The 27,159-nt window shown below is 38.0% G+C and overlaps 1 protein-coding gene across 2 annotated transcripts in view; it reads left to right on the forward strand.

Annotated features, from left to right (window-relative positions):
* FAM120C (family with sequence similarity 120 member C) overlaps window positions 1–24,876 on the forward strand; it is a 105,201-nt gene extending 80,325 nt beyond the window's left edge. Inside the window, exons 11-16 of one of the 2 annotated variants that reach the window (XM_058535916.1) lie at window positions 14,102–14,216; window positions 16,244–16,453; window positions 17,630–17,831; window positions 19,784–19,922; window positions 20,305–20,362; window positions 23,677–24,876. In XM_058535916.1, coding sequence (XP_058391899.1) covers window positions 14,102–14,216; window positions 16,244–16,453; window positions 17,630–17,831; window positions 19,784–19,922; window positions 20,305–20,362; window positions 23,677–23,928 — 976 coding nt within the window. In that variant the 3' untranslated portion in view covers window positions 23,929–24,876. The remainder of the gene's footprint in view (window positions 1–14,101; window positions 14,217–16,243; window positions 16,454–17,629; window positions 17,832–19,783; window positions 19,923–20,304; window positions 20,363–23,676) is intronic. The other variant, XM_058535918.1, reaches the window with a different exon arrangement.
* The last annotated feature ends 2,283 nt before the right edge of the window (window positions 24,877–27,159 follow it).

Below are 27,159 nucleotides of genomic sequence, written 5' to 3' on the forward strand. Positions count from 1 at the left end.
GGATGACATTATTTTATATATATATAACCCTAAAGAATCCACAAAACAACTATTACAAATATTAAACAAATACAGTAAAGTTGCAGGGTACAAAATCAACATACAAAAACCAGTTGCATTCCTGTACACTAACAACAAAGTAGGAGACAGAAAAATCAAGCATACAATCCCATTTACAATTGCAACACAAAGAATAAAATACCTAGGAATAAACTTCACCGAGGAGGTGAAAGACCTGTACACTGAAAACTGACATTATTGAAAGAAATCAAAGAAGACACAAAGAAATGGAAAGATATTCCGTGCTCATGGATTGGAAGAATTGACATAATTAAAATGTCCATATTACTTAGAGCAATCTACAGATTCAGTGCAATCCCTATCAGAATCACAATGACATTTTTCATGGAAATAGAACAAAAAATCTTAAAAGTTATATGGAACCACAAAAGACCTCACATAGCCAAAGAAATCCTAAGAAAAAAGAACAAAGCTGGAGGTATCACAATCTCTGATTTCAAAATACACTAGAAAGCTGTAGTAATCAAAACAGCATGATACTGGCAGAAAAATGGACACACAGATCAATGGAACAGAACAGAAGGGCCAAAAATAAACTCACACATCTATGGACAGATAATTTGCAACAAAGGAGCCAAGAACATACAATGGAAAGAGGAAAATCTCTTCAATAAATGGTGTTGGGAAAACTGGACAGCCAACATGCAAACAAATGAAAGTAGACCATTATCTTACACCATACACAAAAATTAACTCAAAATGGGTTAAAAACTTGAATGTAAGACCTGAAACCATAAAACTCCTAGAAGAAAACATAGGCAGTATGCTCTGTGACATCAGTCTTAGCAGTATCTTTTTGGATGTGTCTCCTCAGGCAAGGGAAACAAAAGAAAAAATAAACAAATGGGACTACATCAAACTAAAAAGCTTCTGCACATCAAAGGAAACCGTTAACAAAATGAAAAGCCTACCAATTGGGAGAAGATATTTGCAAATCATATATCCAATAAGGGGTTAATATCCAAAATATATAAAGAACTCATCCAACTCAAAAACAAAAAAACAAAGTGATTAAAAAGTGAGCAGAGGGTCTGAACATTTTCCAAAAAAGATATACCGATGGCCAATAGTCACATGGAAAAATATTCAACATCACTAATTGCTAGGGAAATGCAAATCAGAACCACAATGAGATGTCACCTCATGCTTGTCAGAATGGCTATTACTAAAAAGACAAAAAATAACAAGCGTTGCAGAGGATGTGGAGACAAGGGAACCCTCATACACTGCTGCTGGGAATGCAAACTGGTGCAGACACTATGGAAAACAGTATGGAAACTTAAAAACAGAACTACCATATGATCCAGCTATTCCACTTGTGGATATTGATCCAAAGAACATGAAAACACAATTTCAAAAAGATATATGTTCATTGCAGCATTATTCACAATAGCCAAGACTCGGAAACAACCTAAGTGCCCATTGACAGATGAATGGATAAAGATGTGGTATATAGATATTTAATGGAATACTATTCAGCCATAAAAAGGTGAACTCTTGCCATTTGTGACAACGTGGATGGACCTTGAGGGTATTATGCTAAGCAAAATAAGTCAGATAGACAAAGACAAATACTGTATGATTTCCCTCATTTGTGGAAGATAAATAAACAAACATACACATAGATATAGAGAACAGATCGGTGGTTACCAGAGGGTAAGGTGGGTGGGGGGAGGCAAAAGAGGTAAAGAGGCACATGTGTACGGTGATAGATGGCAGTTAGACTTTGGGTGGTGAACACAATGTAGTCTATACAGAAGGTGAAATATAATGATGTACACCTGAAATTTATACAATGTTATAAATCAATGTGATCTCAATTTTTAAAAAAGATAAATATTAGTAGAGACAAAGAGGGACATTTTATAATGATTAAAGGGTCAATTCATCAGGGAGAGATTACAATTATAAATAGATGCACTCAACAAAAGAGCCTACAGATATATCAAGTGAAAACTGACAGAAATGAAGGGGGAAATAGACAATTCAACAATAATAATCAGAGCCTTCAATTCCCCACTTCCAAAAATGGATACAACAACTATGCAGAAAATCAACAAGAAGATAAAAGATATGATCTTATATGTATAAAACCCTAAAGACTCCAGAACAAAAGCTGTTAGAACTAACAAATGAATTCAGCAAAGGAGCAGGATACAAAATCAACACACAAAAATCAATTGCTTTTCTATATACAAACAATGAACAGTCATTAAAGGAAATTACAGAAACAATTTCATTTAAAATAGCATCAAAAAAATAAAATACTTAGGAATTAACTTCACCAAGGAGCTGAGAGACTTGTACAATGACAACTATAAAACATTGCTAAAGAGATTAAAGAAGACATAAATAAATGGAAACACATCCCATGTTTGTGGATCGGAAGACTTATACTTAAAATGTCAATACTACCTAAAGTGATCTACAGATTCAGTGCAATCCCTATCAAAATCCTAATGATGTTTTTGGTAGAAATAGAAAATCCCATCCTAAAATTCACATGGAATCTCAAGGGACCTTGAATAGCCAAACCAATCTTGAAAAACAAGAATGAAACTGGAAGACGCACACTTCCTAATTTCAAAACTTACTACAATAAACTAACACACAGACAGAGAGAACAGTTTGGTGGTTACCAGGGGGAAGGGAGTTGCAAGGTGGGCACAAGGGGTAGAAGGGACACATTTATATGGTGACTGACAAATAATAATGTACAACCGGAATCTCACAATGTTATAAACTATTATGACATCAATTAAAAAAAAACTTACTACAAAGCTACAGTAATCAAAACAGTATGGTATTGGCATAAAGTCAGATACATAGACCAATGGAATAGAATAGAGAGCCCAGAAATAAATCCTCACATATACAGTCAAATGATTTTTGACAAGGATGCCAAGACCATTCAATAGGGGCTGGACAGTCTTTCCAACAAATGGTGCTAGGAAAACTGGATATCCACATCCAAAAGAATGAAGTTGGACTCTTACACCATGTATAAAAATTAACTCAAAATAAGTCAAGGGCCTAAATGTAAGACCTGAAACAATAAAACTCTTAGAAGAAAACATAGGACAAAAGCTTCACAACATTGGATTTGGCAATGATTTCTTGAATATGACACCGAAGGCACAGATAACAGAAGAAAATATAGACAAATTAGATTTCATGAAACTTAAAAAAAATTTGTGCATCAAAAGACTCTATCCACTCAAGTAAAAAGGCAACCCACAGAATGGGAGAAAATATTTTCAAATCATATATCTGATAATGGATTAATATCCAGAATATAGAGAGAACTTCTAAAACTCAACAAGAAAAAAACAATTCGATTAAGAAATGGGCAAAGGACTTGAATAGCCATTTCTCCAAAGAAGATGTATAAATGGCAAATAAGCACATGAAAAGATGCTCAGCATCACTAATCATTAGGGAAATGCAAATCAAAACTACAATGAGATACTGCCTCACACCCATTAGGATGGCTACTATCAAAAAAAAACAGAAAATAACAAATGCTGGCAAGGATATGGAGAAATTGGAACCTGTGTGTACTGTTGGTGGGAATATAAAAGGGTTCAGCCGCTGTGGAAAACAGTACGACAGTTCTCAAAAAAATTAAAAATAGAATTTCCATATGATACAGCAATTCCACTTCTGGGTATATGTACCTAAAAGAATTGAAAGCAGGGTCTCAGAGACATTTGTACGTCCATGTTCATAGCAGCGTTATTCACAATAGCTAAAATGTGGAAGCAACCCAAGTGTCTATCAAGTGATGAATGGATATGCAAAATATGGTATATACATACAATGGAATATTATTCAGCTTTATAAAAGAAGTTAATTCTGCAGTATGCCACAACGTGGATGAACCTTGAGGACATTATGCTAAGTGAGATAAGCCAGTCACAAAAAGACAAATACTAACTACTTATATGAGGTAGTTAGAGTAGTCAAAATCATAAAAACAGAAATTATAATGGTAGTTGCCAGGAGTTGTGGGGAGGGGAGAATGGGGCATTATTGTGTAATAGGTATAGAGTTTCAGTTTTACAAGATGAAAAGAGTTTATGGGGGTGGATGATGGTGATGGTTGCACAACAATGTGAATGTAATACCACTGAACTGTATCCTTACAAATGGTTAAGATAGTGAATTTTATGTTGTGTTTATTTTACCACAATTTTTTAAAAAAAGAGCAATAAATTAGTTCAGCAAAGTCACAGGATATGAAATCAATATACAAATGTCAATTATATTTTAATATACTAGTAATCAATATTCCAAAAATAAAATTAAGAAAACTCCTTTTATAATAACATCAAAAAGAATGAAATATTTAGGTATAAATTTAACAAAAGAAGTACAAAACTTGTACACTGAAAACTGTAGTTAAAGAAGATTTAAATAAATGGAAAGACATTTCTTGTTCATGTATAAGAAGACATAAGATTGTTAAGATGGCAATACTACCCAGATTTATCTACATGTTCAATGTAATCCAAAGTCCCAGATGGCTTCTTTGCAGAAATTAAGGAGATGACACTAAAATTAATGTGTAAGTGCAAGGGACTCAGAGTAGCCAAAACAATCCTGAAAAAAAGAACAAAATTGTAGATTCACACTACTCGATTTCAAAATTTACTTCAAAGCTACAGTAATCAAAACAGTGATGTACTGGCATAAGGGTAGACATATAAATTAATGGAGTACAGTTGAGTGTCCAGAAATAAACCCTTCCATTTATGGTCAAATGATTTTTGACAAAGGTACCAAAACAATTCAATGGGGAAAGATAGGCTTTGCAACAACTAGTTCTGTGATAACTGGATATCCATATGCAAAAGAATGACGTTGGACCTCTACCTCACATCATACACAAAAATTAACTCAAAAAGTATCATAGACCTAAGGCAACAGGTGTAAATCTTCATGACCTCAGGTTAGGCATTGGTTTCTTAGATAGATGCCAAAAGCATAAGTGACAAAAAGAAAAATAGATAAACTGATCTAGATCGAAACTTAAAGCTTGTGTCATGTGCTGGGGACAATGCCGTAAAGAAAGTGAAAACACAACCCACAGAATGGAAGGAAATATTTGCAAATCATATATCTGATAAGGGTCTAGTATCCAGAATATATATAGAATTCTTTTTTTTCCCCCCCAAAGCCTCAGTAGATAGTTGTATGTCATAGCTGCACATCCTTGTAGCTGCTGCATGTGGGACGCAGCCTCAGCATGGCCGGAGAAGCGGTGCGTGGGTGCATGTCCGGGATCCGAACCCAGGCCGCCAGCAGTGGTTCGCGTGCACCCAACCGCTAAGCCACGGGGCTGGCCCTAGAATTCTTACAACTCAACAATAAAAGATAAATAATTTAACCTAATTTTTAAAATGGAAGAAGATATGCAAATAGCCAACAAGCACAGGAAAAGATGCTCAACATCACTAATCATTAGGGAAATGCAAATGAAAACTACAATGAGATACCAGTTTACACCCATTAGGGTGGCTATAAAAACACAGACGGGGCCAGCCCTGTGGCGTAGTAATTAAGTTTGCACGCTCCGCTTTGGCAGCCCAGGGTTTGCGGGTTCGGATCCCGGCAGGGACCTATGTACCGCTCATCAAGCCATGCTGTGGCAGTGTCCCACATATAAAATAGAGGAGGATTGGAACAGATGTTAGCTCCATGACAATCTTCCTCAAGCAAAAATAGGAGGATTGGCAACAGATGTTAGCTCAGGGCCAGTCTTCCTCACAATAAAAAAAAAGACAGACAACAAGTGTTGGTCAGGATGTAGAAAAATTGGAACACTGCTGGTTAGAACATAAAATGAAGACATGTCCACAAATATTCATATAGCATTACTCATAATAGCCAAAAAGTGGAAACAACTCAAATGTCCATCAACTGATAAATAGGTTAACAACTTGTGGTATATTTATACAATAGAATTTATTCAGTGGGGCCAGCCTGGTGGCGCAATGGGTTAAGTGCGCACGCTCCACTGCAGCAGCCCAGGGTTCGCCAGTTCGGATGCCGGGCGTGCACCGACGCACTGCTTGTCAAGCCGTGCTATGGTGGCATCCCATATAAAGTGGAGGAAGATGGGCACGGATGTTAGCCCAGGGCCAGTCTTCCTCAGCAAAAAAGAGGAGGATTGGCAGATGTTAGCTCAGGGCTGATCTTCACAAAAAATAAAAAAGAATTTATTCAGCTATAAAAAGGAATTACCTACTGGTTCATGCTACAACGTGGATGAACCCTGAAAAACATTAGGCTAAGTAAAATATACTGTTCACAAAAGGATGTATATTATATGGTTCTGTTTATATGAAATGTTTAGAATAGGCAAATCCATAGATTTGTAGGTGCCAGAGGCCTGGGGGAGGGGGAAATGTAGAGTGATTGATAATGGATATGAGGTTTCTTTTTGAGGTGATTTAAATGTTCTGGAATTAGATAGTGGTGATGGTTACACAACTCTGTGAATATACTAAAAAACATTGAATTGTACATTAATACATGAATTGTATAGTATGTTAATTTTATCTCAATAAACCTGTAAAATAGAAAGGAAAGTGAAATAGATTCCCCGATAACCAAAGATTAAGAGAATTTATTGCTACCAACTTGCCTTACAAGAAGTATTAAATGATGTCCTTCAGAATGAAAAGAAATGACACCAATGAATAAATAATGAGGGCTGGCCCTGTGGCTTAGCGGTTAAGTGCGCGCGCTTCGCTACTGGTGGCCTGGGTTTGGATCCCATGCGCGCACTGACGCACCACTTCTCCGGCCATGCTGAGGCCATGTCCCACATACACCAACTAGAAGGATGTGCAACTATGACATACAACTATCTACTGGGGCTTTGGGGGGAAAAAAAAGGAGGATTGGCAATAGATGTTAGCTCAGAGCCGGTCTTCCTCAGCAAAAAGAGGAGGATTAGCATGGATGTTAGCTCAGGGCTGATCTTCCTCACACACACACAAAAAATAGCATGGATTAAAAAATAAATAAATAATAAATAAATAAATAATGACCACCTGTGAAGGTAATTACATAGGTAAATATAAAAAGTGGTATAAATATATTTTTTCTCATTTATTCACTTAACTGATTTAAAAGATAACTTATAAATCAATAATTATAAAATCGTGTGTTGGTTTTAGAATAAAGGTATACATGACAATAATAGCACAGTGGAGGGAGGAAAGGAGAACTATATTGGAGCAAAGTTTCTGTATACTACTGGAATTATTTAGTATTAACTTGAAGTAGTGTGTAAGTTAAGATGTATATTATAATCCACAGAGCAACCACTATGAAAATAACTAAAAATATAATAAAAAGCCAATAAAAGAATTAAAATGCTACACTAGAGAATATCTGTTTGACACAATAGAAGGCAGTAAAAGAGGAACAAACAAAAAAGCAAAAAAGGCATAAATCTAAACATCAACAACAACATCAAATGTAAATGGATTGAACACTCCAATCAAAAGGCAGAGATTGTCAAATTGGATAAAAAACATGAACTATCTACAAGTGATATACTTTAGATTCAAAAACACAAATAGGCTGAAAGGAAAAAAATAGAAAAGATATACCATGCAAACAGTAACCACATGAGAATTGTAATGGTTATACTAATATCAGACAAAATAGACTTTAAGACAAGTGTTGGAACTATAGACAAATAAGAACATTTTGTAGTGATAAAAGGATCAATTCATCAGGAAGATACAATAATTATAAACATATGTATTCCTAATGAAAATGCCCCAAAATACATGAAGCAAAAACTGATAGAATTTTTCAATACCCTACTCTCAATAATGGATACAACAACTAGACAGGAAGTCAGCAAAAATATGGAAGACTCAAGCAACATTGTCAACCAACTTGACCTGATCTGATAAAAATGATAAATTTAGATCCTTCACACTATACACAAAAATTACTCAGAATGGATCATAGACCAAAATGTAATAGTTAAAAGTATAAAACTTACAGGAGAAAATTTTCATGATTTTGGGTTAGGTGAAGATTTCTTAGATACAACAGCCAAAGCACAATCCACTAAAAAAAAATTTGGATTTCATCAAAATACAAAACTTTTACACTTTAAAAGCCACCAGTACGAAACTGAAAAGACAAGCCACAGACTGGAGGAAATATTTAGAAATCATGTATCTGATCATGATCTGATCTGACTTGTATCCAGAATATATAAAGAACTCTTATAACTTATAAGAAAACAACCCAGTTTAAAAATGAGTGAGAGATGTGAATAGACATTTCACACAAGAGGATATAGGATTGGAACATAAGCACATGAAAAGGGCATGGGCATGAGAGATCTTTTGGGGGCAATGCAAAAGTTCTAAAACTCAATTGTGGTGATAGTTGCATAACTCTGTAAATTTACTAAAAATCAATAAACTCTACACTTAAATGGATGAATTTTATGGTATGTAAATTGTACCTCAATAAAGCTTTTTAAGGTGTGTATGTAAAATTATTGCAAAATGTAAAGTTTATTTTAAAAAATGAGTAGTGTTAAAGAAAAAAATAAAGACTTGAGCCCCTCCCCTCCAAAAAGGGAAGATATAAAAAGGGGAAGATCGATAACTATGACTGCATCTGTATACCACAATACGTAAAATTAAAAGACAAATGACAAACTGGGAAAATATTTGCAACAGTTAGGACAGACAAGTGTGTCACTATTCTCAAATATATAAAAGCTTTTTAAATACTAGCACCCCAAAACAAAAGTGGGTAAATGACATTCTCTTCAGATTCATTTGTTTACAAGAAACAAAAGCCACTCAATTATCTTACTGTAAAGATATAACAGGTAGTCTCCTAGTCATCCAAGAACAAGAAAAGTGGTGCATACAGGGAATAGTGCTGGAAAGGCAGGAATGGAGAGCGCCCACTCTCTCAGGGGCATGAGTAGCTCTTCTTCCTGCTTGTCTGTTTCATCAGTCTTTGAATCTCTTACCTCAAATTCTCAAGACTCGGGCAAGCCATGGATTTATTTGACTTGGCTCAGCTGTCCACCCTGTGTCCAAATAGCTGTCTCTATTATAAAGATAAGGCTTTAGATTATCTGAGAAGGAGTTATAGACAGAACAAGCAAATTAACTGAAATGTCTATGATGGACATAGACCAGTCATAGAAGTAAACATGTGTTTGGAAAAAATATGCAACCTCATCATTAGCAATCAAAGAGACAGAAATTTAGTGGCAAGGGACTTTTTTTGCCTATTAAATCATGAAAGATTAATGATAATCCATGCTGACACACTGCTGAAGATAGGACAAACTGGTGTGGAAAACAATTTTGCAATATGTATTGAGGACCTTTAAAATGGACATAACCTTTGATATAATAATTCTACTTCTAGGAATCTATCCTAAGGGAATAAATAATCTTTGTAGTATTATTTGTATACAAGAAAAAATATGAACAGTATAAGTTTCCAACATTGCAGCAATGTTTAAGTAAATTGATACACTCATATGATGAACATGCTATCCTTAAAAATCATGTTTTGGAAAAGTAGTCAATGAATGAGAAGTTCTCATAGTATAATGTTGAGTGAACAAAGCAGGATACAATATTCTAGGTATAGTATGAAAGGGAAAAATTGAGATTTGAGATACTAGGAAGAAAGAAGTCAAAATCATAGCAATCTTAATGGTGGTTATATCTGTATGAGAAGAGTGCAAATTATTTCAGTTTTTATTTTTCATTTTCTTTATACTTTTTTTTGCTTTTTTTACATTTTCTGAAAGAGAATAAACTTGAGTTTTGTAATCAGAATAAAATCATGAATGTTATTTAAAATTAAAAGAAGTGGAGTAAAAGGGGAGACTCCCAAATATTAAAACATATTTAAAATTTAAGTCAGTATGGTACTGACATGAGAAATAAACATGGAATAAATAGGATAGAAATAGATCTTTGTACCTATGAGAATTTAATATATGATGTGGGGGCTTCACCAAATAGTAAAGGAAAGATTATACCATAATTGGCTCAGTTATGAGTGGTAACCAGGAGTGCTGCTGTGCCAGGCACTATGCTGAGTTTTTTTACGTGCATTTTCTCCTTTACTTACTACACCTTTTCAGATGAAGGTAGTATTATCCCCATTTTAGAGATGAACGACTAAAGTCCCTAGAGTTTAAAGCATTCGTTCAGAGTCACATAGAAAAGAAGTTGTGGAACCTAGATTGGAACCAAGTATGTCAGACTCCAAGTCTGCATTCTTTGCTACCACATTCTGTGTATATAAAGTTCTTGGCACGGTATCTAGAATACAAAAGGCATTTAGTAAATGTTATTCCTATGAGTAACTTTTAGGTGCTGCATATGTTATAATGTAATAAATAATACTTGTATATAGTGTGTATAATAATGTAAATACTACTAATAGTAATAAGATGTCATCTTGTCATTGAGATTGAGGAACTTCCTTGGGAAATTAGTAATGCTGTAGTTTTTCCACAGAAACTACCTATTGGAATCATATAATTAAAAAAATAGCACATAAGGAGCATCACTAAATATTGGTTGATTTAATAATTAGTATTTCCTGCTGTCTCATTTATGTCTCTCTCACTCCTCTGACTCTTTGAACCCTATACTCTCTGTCTCATAATTCATTCAAGGCTGGTTGAATAGCAATGCTGGCCAAAAGATGGAGCTAGCATTTCCTTCTGAATATCCTGACATTGACTCATTTTTCCAGCAAACATTTAGTGAGCGGCCATTCTGCCATGCACCATACTAAGATTAGAGAGACTTGAAAAATTGCAAATTAACATTAACGTATAAACCAAACAAAACAAAAAATTCAAATCCCTAGGAAATTAAATGTTCCCTCCTCTGTGAGGCATTCTCTGATTCTCCCAGGTAAATTAGTCACTTTCTCCTTACAGCACCCAGAACAATCTGCTCAACTTGTAAAATCACATTCTTCCTGTTGTATTAGTCTTTCTGTGAGCCTGCCTCTCCTACACTTGACTCCTTTAAGAGTTCCTTTAGGTCAGTTTTTCTTTCGTAGTGGTCAGGATGTGACTGGTACACTTCTCCTTTGGAGGATTTTTGTTGAGGTTTTTTGGGTTTTGGTTTTTCTGGCATGACCTGATTGATACATTCAGTCAGTTCCCCAATAAATATTTACTGATACCTACTCTATGCCATGTACTATGCTAGACAGTTCATAAAAAATAGGAGTAATAAACAAGACAATAGACAAGGACAAACAAACAAGGTCCTAAACCTCATAGGAACTCACATGGGCACTTGAAAAGAGTATGTTTTCTTTGTACAAAATCAGTCACACATTTGAACCTTATTTATTGTATTAATCAAATCTTCTGTGACTTTAAATTTATTTTAGGTATATTTTACATGTCATAGCTTGATGGTAGTATACTAAAGTCTCTCACTGTAATTGCATTTTCTGTTCATTTTCTTCTATTTTTGCTTTACATTTTGCCAACAAAATAAGATGAAAAGATTAAAAATAAAAGAATAGGCAAAGGTAAATCAAGGAACTACAAATCAAAAGAAACAATATTAACAGATAATATAGTCCTCAAGTCAAAAAAAGCATTAAGGAGGACAAAGGAGAATATTTTATATTGGTAGAAGGTAAAAGCTATGAATTATGTACTACATAATATAACATCAAAAAATCTTAAATAGATTATAAAGTATGCATAAATTTTCCAAGTAGAGAATGTGTGGGCAGGGAAGAGGATGGAAATTGTTCTGGGCAAAGGGAAGTTTTGTGTGGCCTGGGAAGCTCAATTATTTAGAATTTAGTTCCTAAAGAAGCAACAGGGCTTGTTGGCATGTCCTGCAATCCCAGAACCATCCTGGAGTTCAGAGAAATGACAGTTTGGGCTTGAAGAAAGAGTAATGGTGGTAGGGCTGCCTGCATTGTGATCATTCCAGATGAGGAACAGCAGGTTAGAGATTTGAAGTCAGGCCGTCTGGCTGCAAAGCCCAGGCTTTTTCCAGGGTACCATACTGCCTCCTGGTAGTAGTAACTAGGCCAGGGTCCCTAGGAACCTATCCCATGTGCCACTCAGAGGAGACCAGCCCTTGCTTTAAATGCCAAGTTTCTGAAGTCTCACACAGCTCCAATAATTATGAATGATCATTGTCTTGTGGGCCTTCAGGGAGCTAAGGACATAGACTTTGTACTGATGTATTTGTATTTTTTCATCTCTCTCTCTCTTCCTCTTTCTGTATTCTTGGTGCCTAGAACAGTAAAGCATATTCAGTTCATGAAATTCAATTCAAATACTCATCAATGAGTACTTACTTCTTTAATTAGTGGATTTCCTGTCTTGGGGAATAGCCCCATCATCCAGCCATCTGCCTAAGCCAGAATTCTAGGAATCTTAGACTTCCCTTTTATTATCCCCTTCCCATAAAATCCATGACCAGATCCTATGGATTTATCTCCTTACTAGCTCTTGTCTTTGTCCCCTGGCCCCCTCCATCCCTTCAGCCGGTGCCTTTGTTCCAACCTCTTTGGCCACAGATTGCTGCAGTTGCCTCCCGACTAGTATCCATGACTCTTGTCTCTTACCCTCTGAGCCAGTCAATATCAAACCAGTCAATATCACTCTTCTGCTGACAATCCTTAAGTGTCTTATATTTTTATGATGAAGGTCCAAATTCCTTAATACTGTTTTTGAGACCCTTTATGATCTGGCCTACTTTTTTTCCCCTAGTTTTATTGAAAAACAATTGGTATACATCACCTTGTAAGTTTAAGGCACACAGCATGATGGTTCGATTTACATATATTTTGAGATGATTACCACAATAGGTTTAGTTAACATCCTTCATCTCATATAAATACAATAAAAAGAAGAGGAAAAAAATTCTCCTTGTGATGAGAACTCTTAGGATCTTCTCTCTTAACAACTTTCCTATATATCATACAGCAGTGTTAACTGTAGTCATCATGTAGTACATTACGTCTCTAGCATGTCTTTGTACCTTTTGACCACCTTCCTCCAATTCCCCCGCCCCCCACCCTCCGCTTCTGGTAACCACAAATGTGATCTCTTTTTTTTTTATGAGTTTGGTGTGTTTTTTAAATTAGATTCCACATATAAGTGAGATCATACAGTATTTGTCTTTCTGTCTGACTTATTTCACTTAGCATAATGCCTTCAAGGTCCATCCGTGTTATTGCAAATGGTAGGATTTCCTCTTTTTTTATGGATGAATAATATTCCATTGTATCTATATACCACAACATCTATATCCATTCATCCATTTATGGACACTTAAGTTGTTTCCATGTCTTGGCTATTGTAAATAATGCTGCTATGAATACGGGGGAGCAGATATTTTTTGAATTAATGTTTTCGTTTCCTTTAGGTATACTCCCAGAAGCGGAATTGCTGGATCGTATATAGTAGTTCTATTTTTAATTTTTTGAGGAACCCTCATACTGTTTTCCATAGTCTGGCCTACTTTCTAATCTCACCTCCTGTCATTGCAAACCTGCTTAGCTCCAGCACTGCAGAACCTGGTATATCATTCTGAACTCCACACCTCCATGCCTTCACACATACTGTTCCCTCAGCCTAGAATATCCTTTCCCCACCTTTTCTCTCACTAATTTCTACAGGCCCTTTGGAACTCAGCTCCTGATGATTTTTTTTCAGGATGTCCTCCTTCACTCTTCCAGTCATAGCCCTCTTCTGTGCACTCGTAGCACCGTGTGCATTCTTCTGTCTTGGGACACACTGTCCTGTCATTGTTGACGTACATGCCTGTATCCTCTACCACCCAGACTGCAAGTAACCAAAGGCAGAGATTCTTTTACTTTATTCCATTGGAATTGCCAAAACCTAGCCTAGGATCTGGCCCATGATAGTTTCTTAGCTTAATAAGTATTTGTGAGATGGATAGATAAACTTTTGTGGCTTAATAATGATACTTCCATTTTCTAGGTACATGGTTCAATGGCCTGGTGGCCGAATCCTGCATCGCCATGAGTTAGACACCTTCCTTGCACAGGCAGTGTCTACCCAGCTTTATGAACCAGATCAACTTCAAGAACTCAAGGTGATTTGATCCATCCTCATTTAAATTCTTTCTTTTATGAGCTCATAGCTTTACTTTAGGTCTTTTTTTCCTGGAGCTGGGGAGAAGAGTAGGTTCTACAAGTAAATGTTTGATTTACTTTAGCCAAATATTTATGTCTATTAATAAAACCAAGAGGTACCTGCAACACTGTTCCCATACTGATGGGTGAGAATGGACCGAAAAGATGGATATTGTGCGAGACAAATAAGTTGTGGCCCATAGACCACAGTAAGGTTTCTGACTCTTGTAAGATACACTACAGGGAACTTATCCTGGTGTCCTCTGTTTGTCTCTGAGTAAATGTCCACTCTCCCCTTTTAATGATACTTTTAGGCTATTAGAGGGAAGTCTAGAAAAGCATAAGGAAGAAAATAAATCTACCATATAACTGAAGACAGTAGAACATAGTAGATTAAAGGGGAGGCTCTGAAGCCAGGCTGCCTTGGGTTTGAATCCTAGCTTCATTGCCTCCTAGCTGGGTGACCCTGGCAGGTTGCTTAACCTCTCTAGTTTCAGTCTCCTTACTTGTAGAGTTATAAGGATATTAAATAAAATAGTCCATGCAAAACACTTAGAACAGTGTCTCACATATTTTAAGTACACAGTACTCAATAAATATTAGCTATTAATGTAGGACAATCCTCTCCCAACTTCAGTACCCATGACCCTTTGAGGTCCTAGGATAAACTAGAAGAATATCCAGTCCAACAAGACTTGCAAAATCTTAATTTAAGTGAAGTCAACTAGGAGAAAGATGAAACAGTCAGGCAAACAGTGGGTGGTTCCTTTTTACAGTAAATGTAATATTGCTTGGTCCTAGAGCCGTTACCAACTCCAGACCACACCTAGGAGGGGACCTGCAAGTATTTCCCCTTTTCCTATTAAAGCCATCTAACACACCAACTTGAGGTAACCACTATGAACATTTTGATGGTTCCTTCCAGTCTTTCGTCATGTATTTTTTACATAGTTGAGATATTGTTTATGTAATTATATATTATATTTTTTTACTTAACATAGCACATATTTTTTATGTCTTAAAAATTTTTAGTAAATAATATTTTATCATATAGATATATCATTTAATTATTATAATGTTGGCCATTTGGTTTCCAGTTTTCCCCTATTATATGTAATGTTATAATTAACATCTTTATGCACTGAGCTTTATTCACATCTGTACTTCCTTAGAATAGATTCCTGCAAGTAGAATTTCTCAGTCAACAAATGTGAACATTTTCAAGATTCTTGATACATATTGCTTAATTGTAATATACATTCCTCATCAGATTTATATGAGTGTGCCCATTTATTTCACTGTATCTTCATTAGCATTGGGTGTTTTTTGGGTCTTTAGTTTTTAAATATTTTCTAATTTGACAGGCAAAAAAAATTGGTATCTCAAGTTGGTGTCTTTTAAAATTTTAAAGCTGATGTCTTTTTATTTTGTGACGAGTATCTTTCAAATAGTCTCAGGGAAAGACAGAGATAGAAGCTGCTTGTGCACTCAAATGTCTATGTTGAAAGGCAACATGTTCAAATTTAACTGGAATAATCAATATGGCAGGAATAAGAGTAAATGTAACTGATAATAGTTTTTTTTTTTTAATTTTTTGTTTATTGCAGTAACATTGGTTTACAACATTGTAAAAATTTCAGGTGTACATCACTACACCTCCACTTCTGCACAGATTACATCATGTTCACCACCAAAACACCAACTACAACCCATCACCACACACATGTACCGAACCATCCCCTTCACCCCCCTCCCTCCCCCCCTCCCCCCCAGCAACCACCAATCCAATCTCTGTCCCTATGTGTTTGTTTATTGTTGTTATTATCTACTACTTAATGAAGGAAATCATACGGTATTTGACCTTCTCCCTCTGACTTATTTCACTTTGCATTATACCCTCAATGTCCTTCCATGTTGTCACAAATGGCTGGATTTCATCATTTCTTATAGTTTCTTAATAGTAGTTTTTCTTCTGTGGTGTTTTCAGATTGAGAAACTGGATGCCCGAGGTATCCAGCTTGCTGCCCTCTTCATGAGTGGAGTTGACACAGCTCTGTTTGCTAATGATGCCTGTGGCCAGCCAGTCCCTTGGGAGCACTGCTGCCCCTGGATTTACTTTGATGGCAAGCTGTTCCAGAGCAAGCTAATTAAAGCAGGCCGAGAGCGAGTATCCCTGGTTGAGCTGTGTGATGGCCAGGTACCAGCATGTTGGGCAGCTGCTAAGGGCCATCTCTGATCTGCTGTGGGGATGAATGAGCAGGGAGGGGAAAGGAGCACAGACATTGGGAGGGAGGTAGCAGAAGTGGGAGAATGTGTCTGACCTTAACCTAATATGGTCAACAATAGTCCCAAAGGCACAGAGTCTGATACGTACATCTTATAAAATCATATGTTAGAAAAAAATTTTTATGAGCTTCATGTTTTCATATTCCTTTTCTTATTCTGGGTATTTCCTCGCCGTGAATATCAGATATACTATATGCCTTTCCTCTAATTCTGAGAATTTCATTTCCCTTATTTACAAAAACTGTAAGTCACTTTTGTAAGTAATGTCATTTTTTGTATAGAAACTATGTTTGGAAATAGAAGAGGGTAGTAAAGTAGATGACAGATTAGAAGCAGTGGGTTTTTTGCAATGAAACCTTGGGAAAGATGAGAGAAGGCAAGGGAAAGGAACCCTTACTTACTCCTTTATCTGTTTGGGGGGAATGAGCTGAGGGACTAGAGCAGGGATTGTCAAACTACCCCAAAATTCCAACAATTGGAATTTTTATTCCAATAAAGTTTTAATTGGAACAGAGCCACATTCATTCGTTTATGGCAGAGTTGAATAGTTGTGACAGAGACCACATGGCCTACACAGCCTAAAATATATGGCCCTTTTCAGAACAAGTTTGCCGCCCTCTGGACTAGAGGCATGGACTTAATCCTGGACAGGGGTCAGGGTCGATGATCCTGGGTATGGGGGAGAAGGTTAAAAGGCTTTGTATATGTCAAGTTTTTATTCTTCTCTCTTTTACCTAATTCTGTTACCTCCCCCTTAAAAAATGGCCTAGCCTGTTGCTGGCCATGTAATAGACCACAGGTAAATACTTACTGTTATATTTGTCTTCCTTGACCTAGTTAATGTGACTTACAAGCCCTCGGTCAGAACTAGTATGATGGTATTGTGGTGTTCTGCAAAGAGTGGGAGCTTTGCTGTCAGACAGGCTTTCGTGACTGTGTCGCCTTGAGCCATTTAATTCCAGGCCTCGATTCCCTTAATGGGAATAGACTCGTGAGACTCTACCTAGAGTGCCCAATACTGTGCCTGAAACATAGGAGAAATTTTAAAAATGGCAGCTGCTATTATTATTCTGTTCTTCATTTGAAGGCTGACCTGGCAACCAAAGTGGAAAAGATGAGACAGAGTATCCTTGAAGGAGTCAACATGAACCATCCACCGCCTTCTGCTCTACTTCCGTCACCTACTTTTGTGCCTCCCATGGTGCCCTCTCTCTACCCTGTTTCACTTTATTCCCGAGCCATGGGCTCAATGCCACCTCCTCTTCAAGGAAGGAGCCGAGGGTTTGCAGGTCAGTACCTAAGAATGAGGTATTTTTCATCCTCAATCTATTTCATAATAACTCATCCAGTAATTATTGCCAGTTACGGAATCAGCAGTTTCACATATATCTTATCCTTTTTACCTTCTGTGCTGTGTTGTGATAGTTTGAAGAGCAGCTTATTGAGATGGAAGGGTGTAGCCTGGGGAAGAAAGTCCATTGACTCCCTAGACCACTCTCCATAGAGGTGGTTGGTGCCTAAGGATTTGACTTTCATCAACCAAACTCATGAAGTAACTGATGTGGAAACCAGGAGCCACTTTATTATTTTTGAGAACTATAACTCATGTGAACTGGATCTTCATGGTTGCTGGTTAGCTCACTCATTCCCCAGAGGCAGATGTACCCAGGAGCTTGCAGGAAGAGCAATGGGAGGTCAGAGTAAATGACCACTGTCAGCATACAACCATAGCTTGATGTACTCATGTCCACTCTGGGGGTAGACCTGACATATTTCCAAAAGCATGGAGAGAAATAAGTCACAGTCCATGCCTTCCAGGGGATTGCAGTTTAGTGGGGAAAGCAAATAAACACACGCACACACACACATACATACACACACATATATATACACACACACTTATGTATAAATTATGGTGACACCTGAGCTACAATTTAGTGATAAATAGACAGTCATGCTTGGGTAGCTCAGATACTGATCCTGATAATTCGAACAACCTGTCCCCTGGTGAAATGGGATATTTTAATGGGGACATTTTAACATGCAATATCGAGCTTCTACGATCAGGTGAGGGTATTATTGCTATGGTTGAAGGTGTTTGTTGTTCATTGCTTGTCACTTTAAAAATAATAAAGCTGGAAGTTGAAGTTTGTCGTAAATTTAGAGTCAGAAAATTCAGTATGGATGTTTAGCTCAAGGCTGTGCTTAGAGGAGCAGTGTGAATGTCTGCTCTGGTAACTGCCTGTTCAGTCAGGCAATGATCAAGTCTTACAAACCAGGGAGCCAGCCACTCATTCCATTCCTTGAAGGTGACTTTACAGATCCCTGCTCTGATTCTTTCCATGTTGATTTTATTGTGTCTCAGAAGATAGCCTTAATTACGTCCAAGTCCTCGGGAGGTCCTCACCATTGCCCCAGCTCCCAGTGATGCTTAGTCTCCAGTTATTGGTGGTTCATGAGGAGCCTCCTGCCTCCTTAAAGGCCACAATAAGATGCCCAAATGCAAATCTTTCTTGCCTTCCTAGGAGTAACTAGCACCCTAGTTCCTTAGACTTCCACTTTTATATAAACGAAGTGCTCTTTACTAACAACCTGCCAAGTGAGTGAAGGGTTATTAACATTTAGATTTTTTCCATAAACTAAAATTAAAGATTTATTAGAACTCTGTATTTTATGAAGGCTTCCTTTTTGTGCCAAATTACAAAGCTCTATTGTGCTTGTAAGCTCATACACACAGAGTTGGAATTTCCTGTTTTAAGGAGATATCATGCTATCCTGTCTTGAATTGGTTCTGATTTTCAACTGTTGCTATTCTTGCCTTTCAATTATAAATTACTGCTAGTATAGCTTCGATATTTTCAGTTTTGTTTGGTTGTTTGGCTAATCCTCCAATGTGTACTGATACGTATTTGAATCAAAAGTGGTTTTGGCCTATAATTTTCTATTAACTAAATTTTAAGACATTCATTCTTTCAACAAATATTGAATGCCTACTATGTGTCAGGCTCTGTAGTTGAAAAATGAATCATCCACACCCCACTTGCTAAAGTAGATGTATACAGATCTTCAAACCAGTCTCCCTAAAGTTGCTCCCACCATGACCCTTTGTTTTTATCATGGAATCTTTTTATCATAGAGAAATGGAAATAAGCAGAGTAGGTGGGCTGTAGGATCTTTTGTTTCACCCTTCATCCTACCTTGCACTTATCATACATTACTGCCATTCTTCCTCTCTTTTTAGGTCTCCATCCAATCCCACCCCAAGGAGGAAAACTGGAGATTGCCGGAATGGTTGTGGGCCAGTGGGCTGGCAACAGATCCTCCAGGGGCCGAGGCTCCTTTGGCATGCAAGTGGTTTCTGTCGGTGGGCCAGGAAAGGGGTATGTATTCAAATAGATTGGTATGAACTAGTGTCAATCAAGGTGCCCTTGGGAAAATGCCCAGCTATTGAATCCTTCTAAGGTAAGAGGCATTAACTAATTTTCCATTTTTAAAGCCAGTTTTCAGTTTAGTTCAGCAAACATATACTAAATGCCCTGCCTCAATGAAAAAGTTTTTGCCCTAGAGGAGGACATGGGACACAGAACAATTCAGTATAATGTAGAAGTGACAGAGATAGAGGTTTACAGTGGTAACAGAGAGGAGGGGCATCTAACTTAAGAGGGTCAAACTTCCTAGAGGAGGTGAGCAGTTAACTAAGCAAAAATGGGGATATGGGCTTTATATGTTTCTCATGCTCACTTTTTCCTCCAATTTCTAAAGGCATGGAAAAGAACAGACTGGTAGAGGATCCAAAGGACATAAAAAAGGAAATAAACAAGTAAGCACCTTTTTGATATTATCTAGCTTCTGTTTGATACCTCTTGTCTTTTCAGCTAAATTGCAAGAGATCAGATCAGGCATGGAAACCTGGGAGCTTTCACAGCTTTTCTCGGCATTTAATTTCAATCCCCTGCTCTCTAGTGGTCTAGTGAGGGTTAGCCTGCCCAGGCTGTTCCCACAGGGCTACAGTGTCATCCTTTCCCTGAGTGAGGCCACAAGATAGAAACTAGGTACTATGTCCTAAAGTCCTACCCCTAGCATCGTATGTGCTACATGCAGCCATAAAGGGGCCAGAGTGAAGTTAACAGTAGGATTGGCAGCAGCATGCCTGAGCTTCTGAGGAGCTACCAGAGATGCTTAGAAAATGGGATTTTTGCCTCTGCTGAATATGGGAGCAGAGAAGCATTGTCATTCTGCTTATTCTTAATGGCTCAGAATGGTCTTAAACTTTTTTCTAATCTATACCTTGAATTATATCACAGTTCCCACTGGTCTTCATTAGACACCCTCTTCTTCCCCCAAATATGAAGGGCTCTTCTTGTAGTGATCCAAAATCTTGTTCTGGACTCAGACTGATGGGCTCCTCATAGTATAGCAGCTACCATTTCTTGAGTGCCCACTTTCTACCAAGCCCTCTTCTAAACATTTTACATGTAGTCTGTAATCCTCACAAGGGTCACTGACTAGACCACACTGCAAGGCACCTTTGTCATTAGTTCTCAATCCCAAATCAGCTCTCCTGTATACAGCTAGCCCTCATTGCATCCATGTTAACCCGTTGTCTAATGTATTCTCAAAGAATACAGATTTTCTTTAATGTTATTTTGAGCCCCAAATGGAATTAGAATGGTAAGTCCCCCACACAAAGCATTTTGTAATGCACTCCAAAGCCAGAGAGCAATGACTTTGGGATTTTTCCAAAGCGTCTCAGCTTTTTCCAGAAGCTGTTCAGTAAGGTAAAAGGGATTACGCCTAGAAGGAAAACTGGTCACTCACATGGGCTCCCATAAGGTAATACAGCCTTGGTGAATTCATCATGATTCAGGGTCTAATCATGAGGCATACAGTCTGAAAACGCTGATATTTTTGGTACGATAAAGTGGATCCATCGCTCAGTGGTTGACTCACATTAACCAAGATCACAGAAATAGCTATGTGGATATGTCTAAAAAAATGGAGAGGTGGGGAGGAGAAGGGAGGGAATGAAAGAGAAAGTACTGATTTACAGTACTTTATCACAGTAAGGTACTTTATATGGTAATTATTGGGATATATTGTACACTTACTCTTTTCCAGTCACTCTTATAAATACATATGAGGTATTTATTATTCTCCATTTTAAACAGGAGTAAACTGAGGCTCAGAGGGATGAAGCATCTTGCCCAAAATTCTCCATCAAGTCAGTATTAGAGTTGACATTCCAACCTGAGCTGAATGATTCCACAGCCCTAGGCTATGCTGATTCCATTACAGTATAACAACTCTAATTGTTAGAGACAAGATTCAGACCCAGGTCTGGCTGACTCTAGTGCATATGCTCTTAACCATTTCTACCAGAGCTTTCTTTCTCTAAGTGCAAGCTGCAAGGGGGGCCATGGTATCAGAAGTTTGCTTGAGGACATGGAATTAAAACAATAATATTAGCTAGCATTTATTGAGTTCTTACAGTGTGCCAGGCACAACATGTTCTAAGTGCTTTACGTGGAGTGTCTCATTGAATCCTTATAGGAACCTATGAAATAGATATTGTTATTTTTTCTATTTTACAGATGAGGAAACTGAGGGAAAACAAGGGATGGTAGATGATCTTAAGTTTCTCTTAGCTAAGATTGCTGGGGGTACTGTTATCTACTCAAGAGGCAGCCTGGCCAAGAAAATCCTCGTATTGACTTTGTTTTTAGTTAAGGCATCTTCCCTGGACAGAGCTGCTACCGATTACCTTGCCAACTCTCCTTTTTCTGTTCAGTCACTGTTTCTTCAGAGTATGAGATAATTAATTGTTTCACCTTATTAAATCTGCTTACATTATAGTCCTGTCTTCTTAAGATTATTCCTAGGCCACTGGAATTTTGTGTGTTTTCAAATTCTTAAGTCACTTATTTATAACATTTTGATTTCTTTGTTGACTCCCTCAGGTGGCTAATTCCATCCATTGTGTGGATTTTTACTAGTTTCATCTTATTTCCAGGTTCTTGAGCAACACCTCATAGTAGCCCCTATGTGGTATAGGCTTTGGAACCAAATGATTTAGCTTTGAATCTGGCTCTGCCACTTACCACTTCTGTGACCTTGGATAAGTTGCTTAACCTCTCTGGGCCCTAGTTTCCTCATCTATAAAATGGAGAAATTGATCTACCTCACAGAGTTGTTATGAGTATTAAATGAGATGATACATGTAAAGTGTTTAGCACAGAGCCTGGAACATAGGACGTGCTCAATAAAAATTAGTAGTTATTATTTATAATTGACCACAAATTCAACAGGTATTAGATTTCCATTATGTATTGTATCTTAGTGAAAAGAACAAGATCTTTGGAGTCAAACAGACTGGGATGCAAGTCTGGGCGTGCCTTTACTTTTTTGAGGCTCATTTGTCTTATCTGTAAAATGAACAACAGAGTACCTGGCATGCCCAACCACTGACTAATCAGAAGCTGCTGTTATTCCTAATAACATTCATTGAGAGCCAGCACTGCACTGCAAGGTAATGTAGTTCATCTCATTAACATTTCAATAGCAGGCACATTCCTGGAATTAAAAGAAAAACAGGTGATTACTTTTAGTTATGAAAGATTCTGTGGAATATTGCACATAGATTTTATGGTTTGTTTTCCTTTCCTTTCCTTTCTATGTCCAATTGTCAGCATTGGACAGCATTGCCTGGCAGTTAAGAAAATAGACTTTAGAGGCTGACCAACCTGGAGTGGAATCCTGGCCCCACCACTTTCTATCTGAGTGTCCTTGAGCAAGTCACTTTAATCTTTCTGAGCCTCAGCTTCCTAATCTGTAAATGGAACATCATAATTATTTACGGTCCCTATTAGTATTAGAAAAATATATTGTAAAGCTTTGTAAATGGTAGCTGTGTCATTATTGTGTTGTTGTCATTGCCATTGGATTTTGGTCAGATCCATCTGTTGTCATCCTAAGTTCTCAGGACAGTGTTAGAGTATACTAGGTATTACAGGCTTTGGGCTTTCTGGTGTTTTTGAAGAACTGAAGCAGCTTCCACAGGCCAGCCTATGAACATGGTTGGGAAGGGTCAGTCAGTTTGGGATTACAGTCTCCATTGAGTATCTCTGTTTTTGACAGAGCACTTCAGATGGAGTTTCTAAATCCTTGGAGCCTCATCAAGGTCAGTCTCGCTCACAGGTAAATGGAAACAATGGCACATTGATCAAGGAAGAGAAGAGTGATCATCATCTTCCAGCTCCATCACAGTGTGCCTTATCCAGAGACAGCAGCGTGTGTAATAATGGTAACCGCCACTTCCCTGTGAAGAAGGGGGAAAAGAGCCGCTTACGAGAGCAAAAGCTGGAAACTGTGGCACAACAGAAAGAATAATAATGAGCAGAAGATGGCTTCACCAGATCAGGAAGAGGGGAAAACCTATACTTTTCTGATTTTAGGCCCAAGTTAGAGGAGGACATAAATGCTTACCCTAGATTTATCCAGGATTTTGTCCTATTGTATCCATCTTTTCCCCTTCCCTGTCTTTTTCTAGGCCTCCAGACTTAGTGGTCTGCTTCTGGGAAAGCTCTGGTCAAAAAGACGAATGGCAACAGGACTAGCTCCTATTCTCAAATTGAATAGATAGCGCCAAATGCTCTTTACCTCTCCTGGGAGCCTAGTAAGGCAGTGACTGTCAGCAATCAGGTGTCATCACATAAGGCCCTATAGAAAAGTTCCAGCTTTGTTTTTCTGAGTCTTCATCATAATACTTATTTACAAAACTCATGGGGTTCTGGGGACAGCTGTTTGTGGCTTCCTACCTTGCTTTTTTCTCTCTGAAGTAGTGGGGCCTTGGTATATAACCAGTGTCCACCTCCTTCTCTTCCTTTCTCCCCACTCACCTACCCCTGAATTTTATACCACCACCTCTAGCTCTGGCCTGACAATTGGATAAGTAGATGTTTTCAGGGAAGTAAGGTAGTATTGGTTATTTTATTTTATTTTTTTATTTTTTTATACACTTAAAAAAAAAAAAAACTACCAATGGCCTTTGTACTGGGGGATTCAAGTGAGTCGGAAAAGTGGGCAGATTTTTCCTGCCTCTGAACTCATGTATCGTTTGTAAAATAGAAGATGTGGTGCAGTTCACCCACTCCCTGCTGCCCATACCCTGAAAGAGGGGGACTCAATGTAATGAAATTGAGTATGAAAGGGAACTCAAAAGACTGTGTGTATATGTGTGTGTATATGTGTGTTTGTGTATCGGTGTGTGGGTGGATGTATATATGAATATGTGTGTCTATATGCATACACATACCCTTTATATAAAGAGATCTATTTATCTATACATATTTTATATATATAAATATATGTGTGTGTATATATCTATATATCTATAGATATATACACATGCATATATCGGTATATCTATAGATATACCGATATATGCATTCATACATACATGGTGATGTCCCAGAGGATTTACTGAATTTCCCAGAAATGCTTCCACTGCTATGGAGTGGGGGTTTCAAAAGACCACACTTTAAAATTCTTACTAAGTCAAAGCCCATCACAATTATGAGAAGATGGGCTTCTCTAAAGCAGACAAAAAGTACTTTCCAGAGATTGCCTGTTCAGAACAACAGACAGTTGGGTTATCACAAGCTTAATCTTGAACAGAGCCCTCACATCCCATATGGTGAAAACAGGAGGTTGGAATGGGATTGGGAAGAGTTGGGCATTTCCTTATGAAGGAGCAGCCTGGTTTGGAGAAAGAAAGGGGATGGGAGGTGATTACCAGGGCTTGCAGACAATTTGGAGGAGATCTGATCTGGAACTCCAGGATCAAACTGGCCTCGGGCTAGAACTGATTGTCACGAATCCGTGAAGGAGAGAGGACTAACATTGGAAAGGTGGGGTAGGGAAGTGTGAGGAAATCGGCTTGTTTCATCTGTTCATTGACATTTTGACTACTGGATGTTTTCATTTGCTTTGTAAGGAAGACTTCAGAGGACTCTGGCCCAGACCTTTAGGGGTGTTCTATAAAAGGTTCCCAGCCCCCATGAGGCCAGAATCTGACCCAGACAAAGAGGCTATTCCTCCTTGCTGGAGATGCTCTTGAGACAACCTTGCATTTCCAGTTTCCCCCCTCAGCAGCCTAAGTATGAGGGATGGGAACACGGCGTGCAACAGATTAGCATTTTGTCTTCATTCAGGTATTGAGGCTTCCAGCCTCACACACCTTCTTTTGGGCTTTGTGATATTCTTGCCCAAGAAGTACATTTCTACAGGAATACAACTGACTAGCAGGGTTCTCTCTCTTTTCGAAAAAACCCCATGCACCTTAACCCACAGCAGGTCCTTGGTGATTTTTTTCCAGACAACCAGAAGGCTGTTAGCTCACTGCCCCCTTGCAATGAGTGTATCATGAGAGATTGAAAACAGTCTGAGACTGTTTAATCCTAGTCTGGCCCAGTTTAAGAGAACACACAATTTTCAGAGGGAGGGAGCCCTAGACTGCCTCTCCCCCTGCCCAGACACTTCTTACATAAACCAAAGCAGGATGACAAGAGTGCACACCTAGCCAGATATAACCAGGAACAAAGTGTACAAAAACCTCCTCTTTGGAACCAGCTCACCTAATTTGATCCCCCCTCTTCTCTTGGACCTGCCCAACCTTTCACATCATCTTGAAGGTTAGGACTTCTATATCTAGCAAGAGAGGGATTAGTAGTGAAATTAGATGGCTTGGAAATTTCTTTCTGGAGCCACAGAGGGAGGAATACTTTGGAGCTCTAAAAGTAACCAGAATCACTGAGCTGTGTTAAATCAAATATATATAGATCTCCATTTTCTAATAGGATGTACTTGGAGTTATATGGAAAGGTATTTTCTTCAGTTGCGGTTTCTGTGCATCTTGAATCTATTTGACACAATCAAAATGACAGTATTGTTAACTCTCACAGCATTAAGATTTCTTATCTTGTAGGCATTCACTGTGAGAAGGAAAATTGCTGCTTTGACAGGGATGATTCCAGTTTGCCAAGAGGCTTGCTCTTCTCCCTTCCACACACGTCCACTTTCTCCTATCCTGGCCCAGGGTGAAACAAGTGGCTCACTTCCAAACTTGATTTTAATTTAGATTCATCATTTTGGGTTTAGAAGGTTACAAGAAAGAACAGTAAAGGGCCATATACCTATATTTTAATTTATCTGCCAAAATATACAATTTAGAAGCCAGAAAGACCTTAGTCTTTAGTTCATTAGTGGAAGATGAACTTTTTTCTAATTGGAGGACAAATTGGGGAAGGCGGTTCTGATCTTTGCTGTAAGTGCCGCTTGAAGAGACTGTCATCCTTCACTTGAGGTTCCATTTCTGCCTATGATGTGGCTTCTCTTGAACAAAGTCATATAGGAACCTCCAGAAATGACCCCTTTACCTTATAGGGCCACAAGCAAAAGCACCCTGGTTGTATATAGCCAAGGATCCCCAAGGACTTGCAGTTCTTGATTTCTGCTGGTGTGTCTTGGGGTCAGCCTACAATTCCCACCCTTATTCAGTGGCCAGTCTGGTCTGGACCAGGCCTGACAAACTTCCGCTCACTTGCATCATTTTCTTTCTGA

This window comes from Diceros bicornis, chromosome X, assembly GCF_020826845.1.
Source record: "Diceros bicornis minor isolate mBicDic1 chromosome X, mDicBic1.mat.cur, whole genome shotgun sequence".
NCBI lineage: Eukaryota > Metazoa > Chordata > Mammalia > Perissodactyla > Rhinocerotidae > Diceros > Diceros bicornis.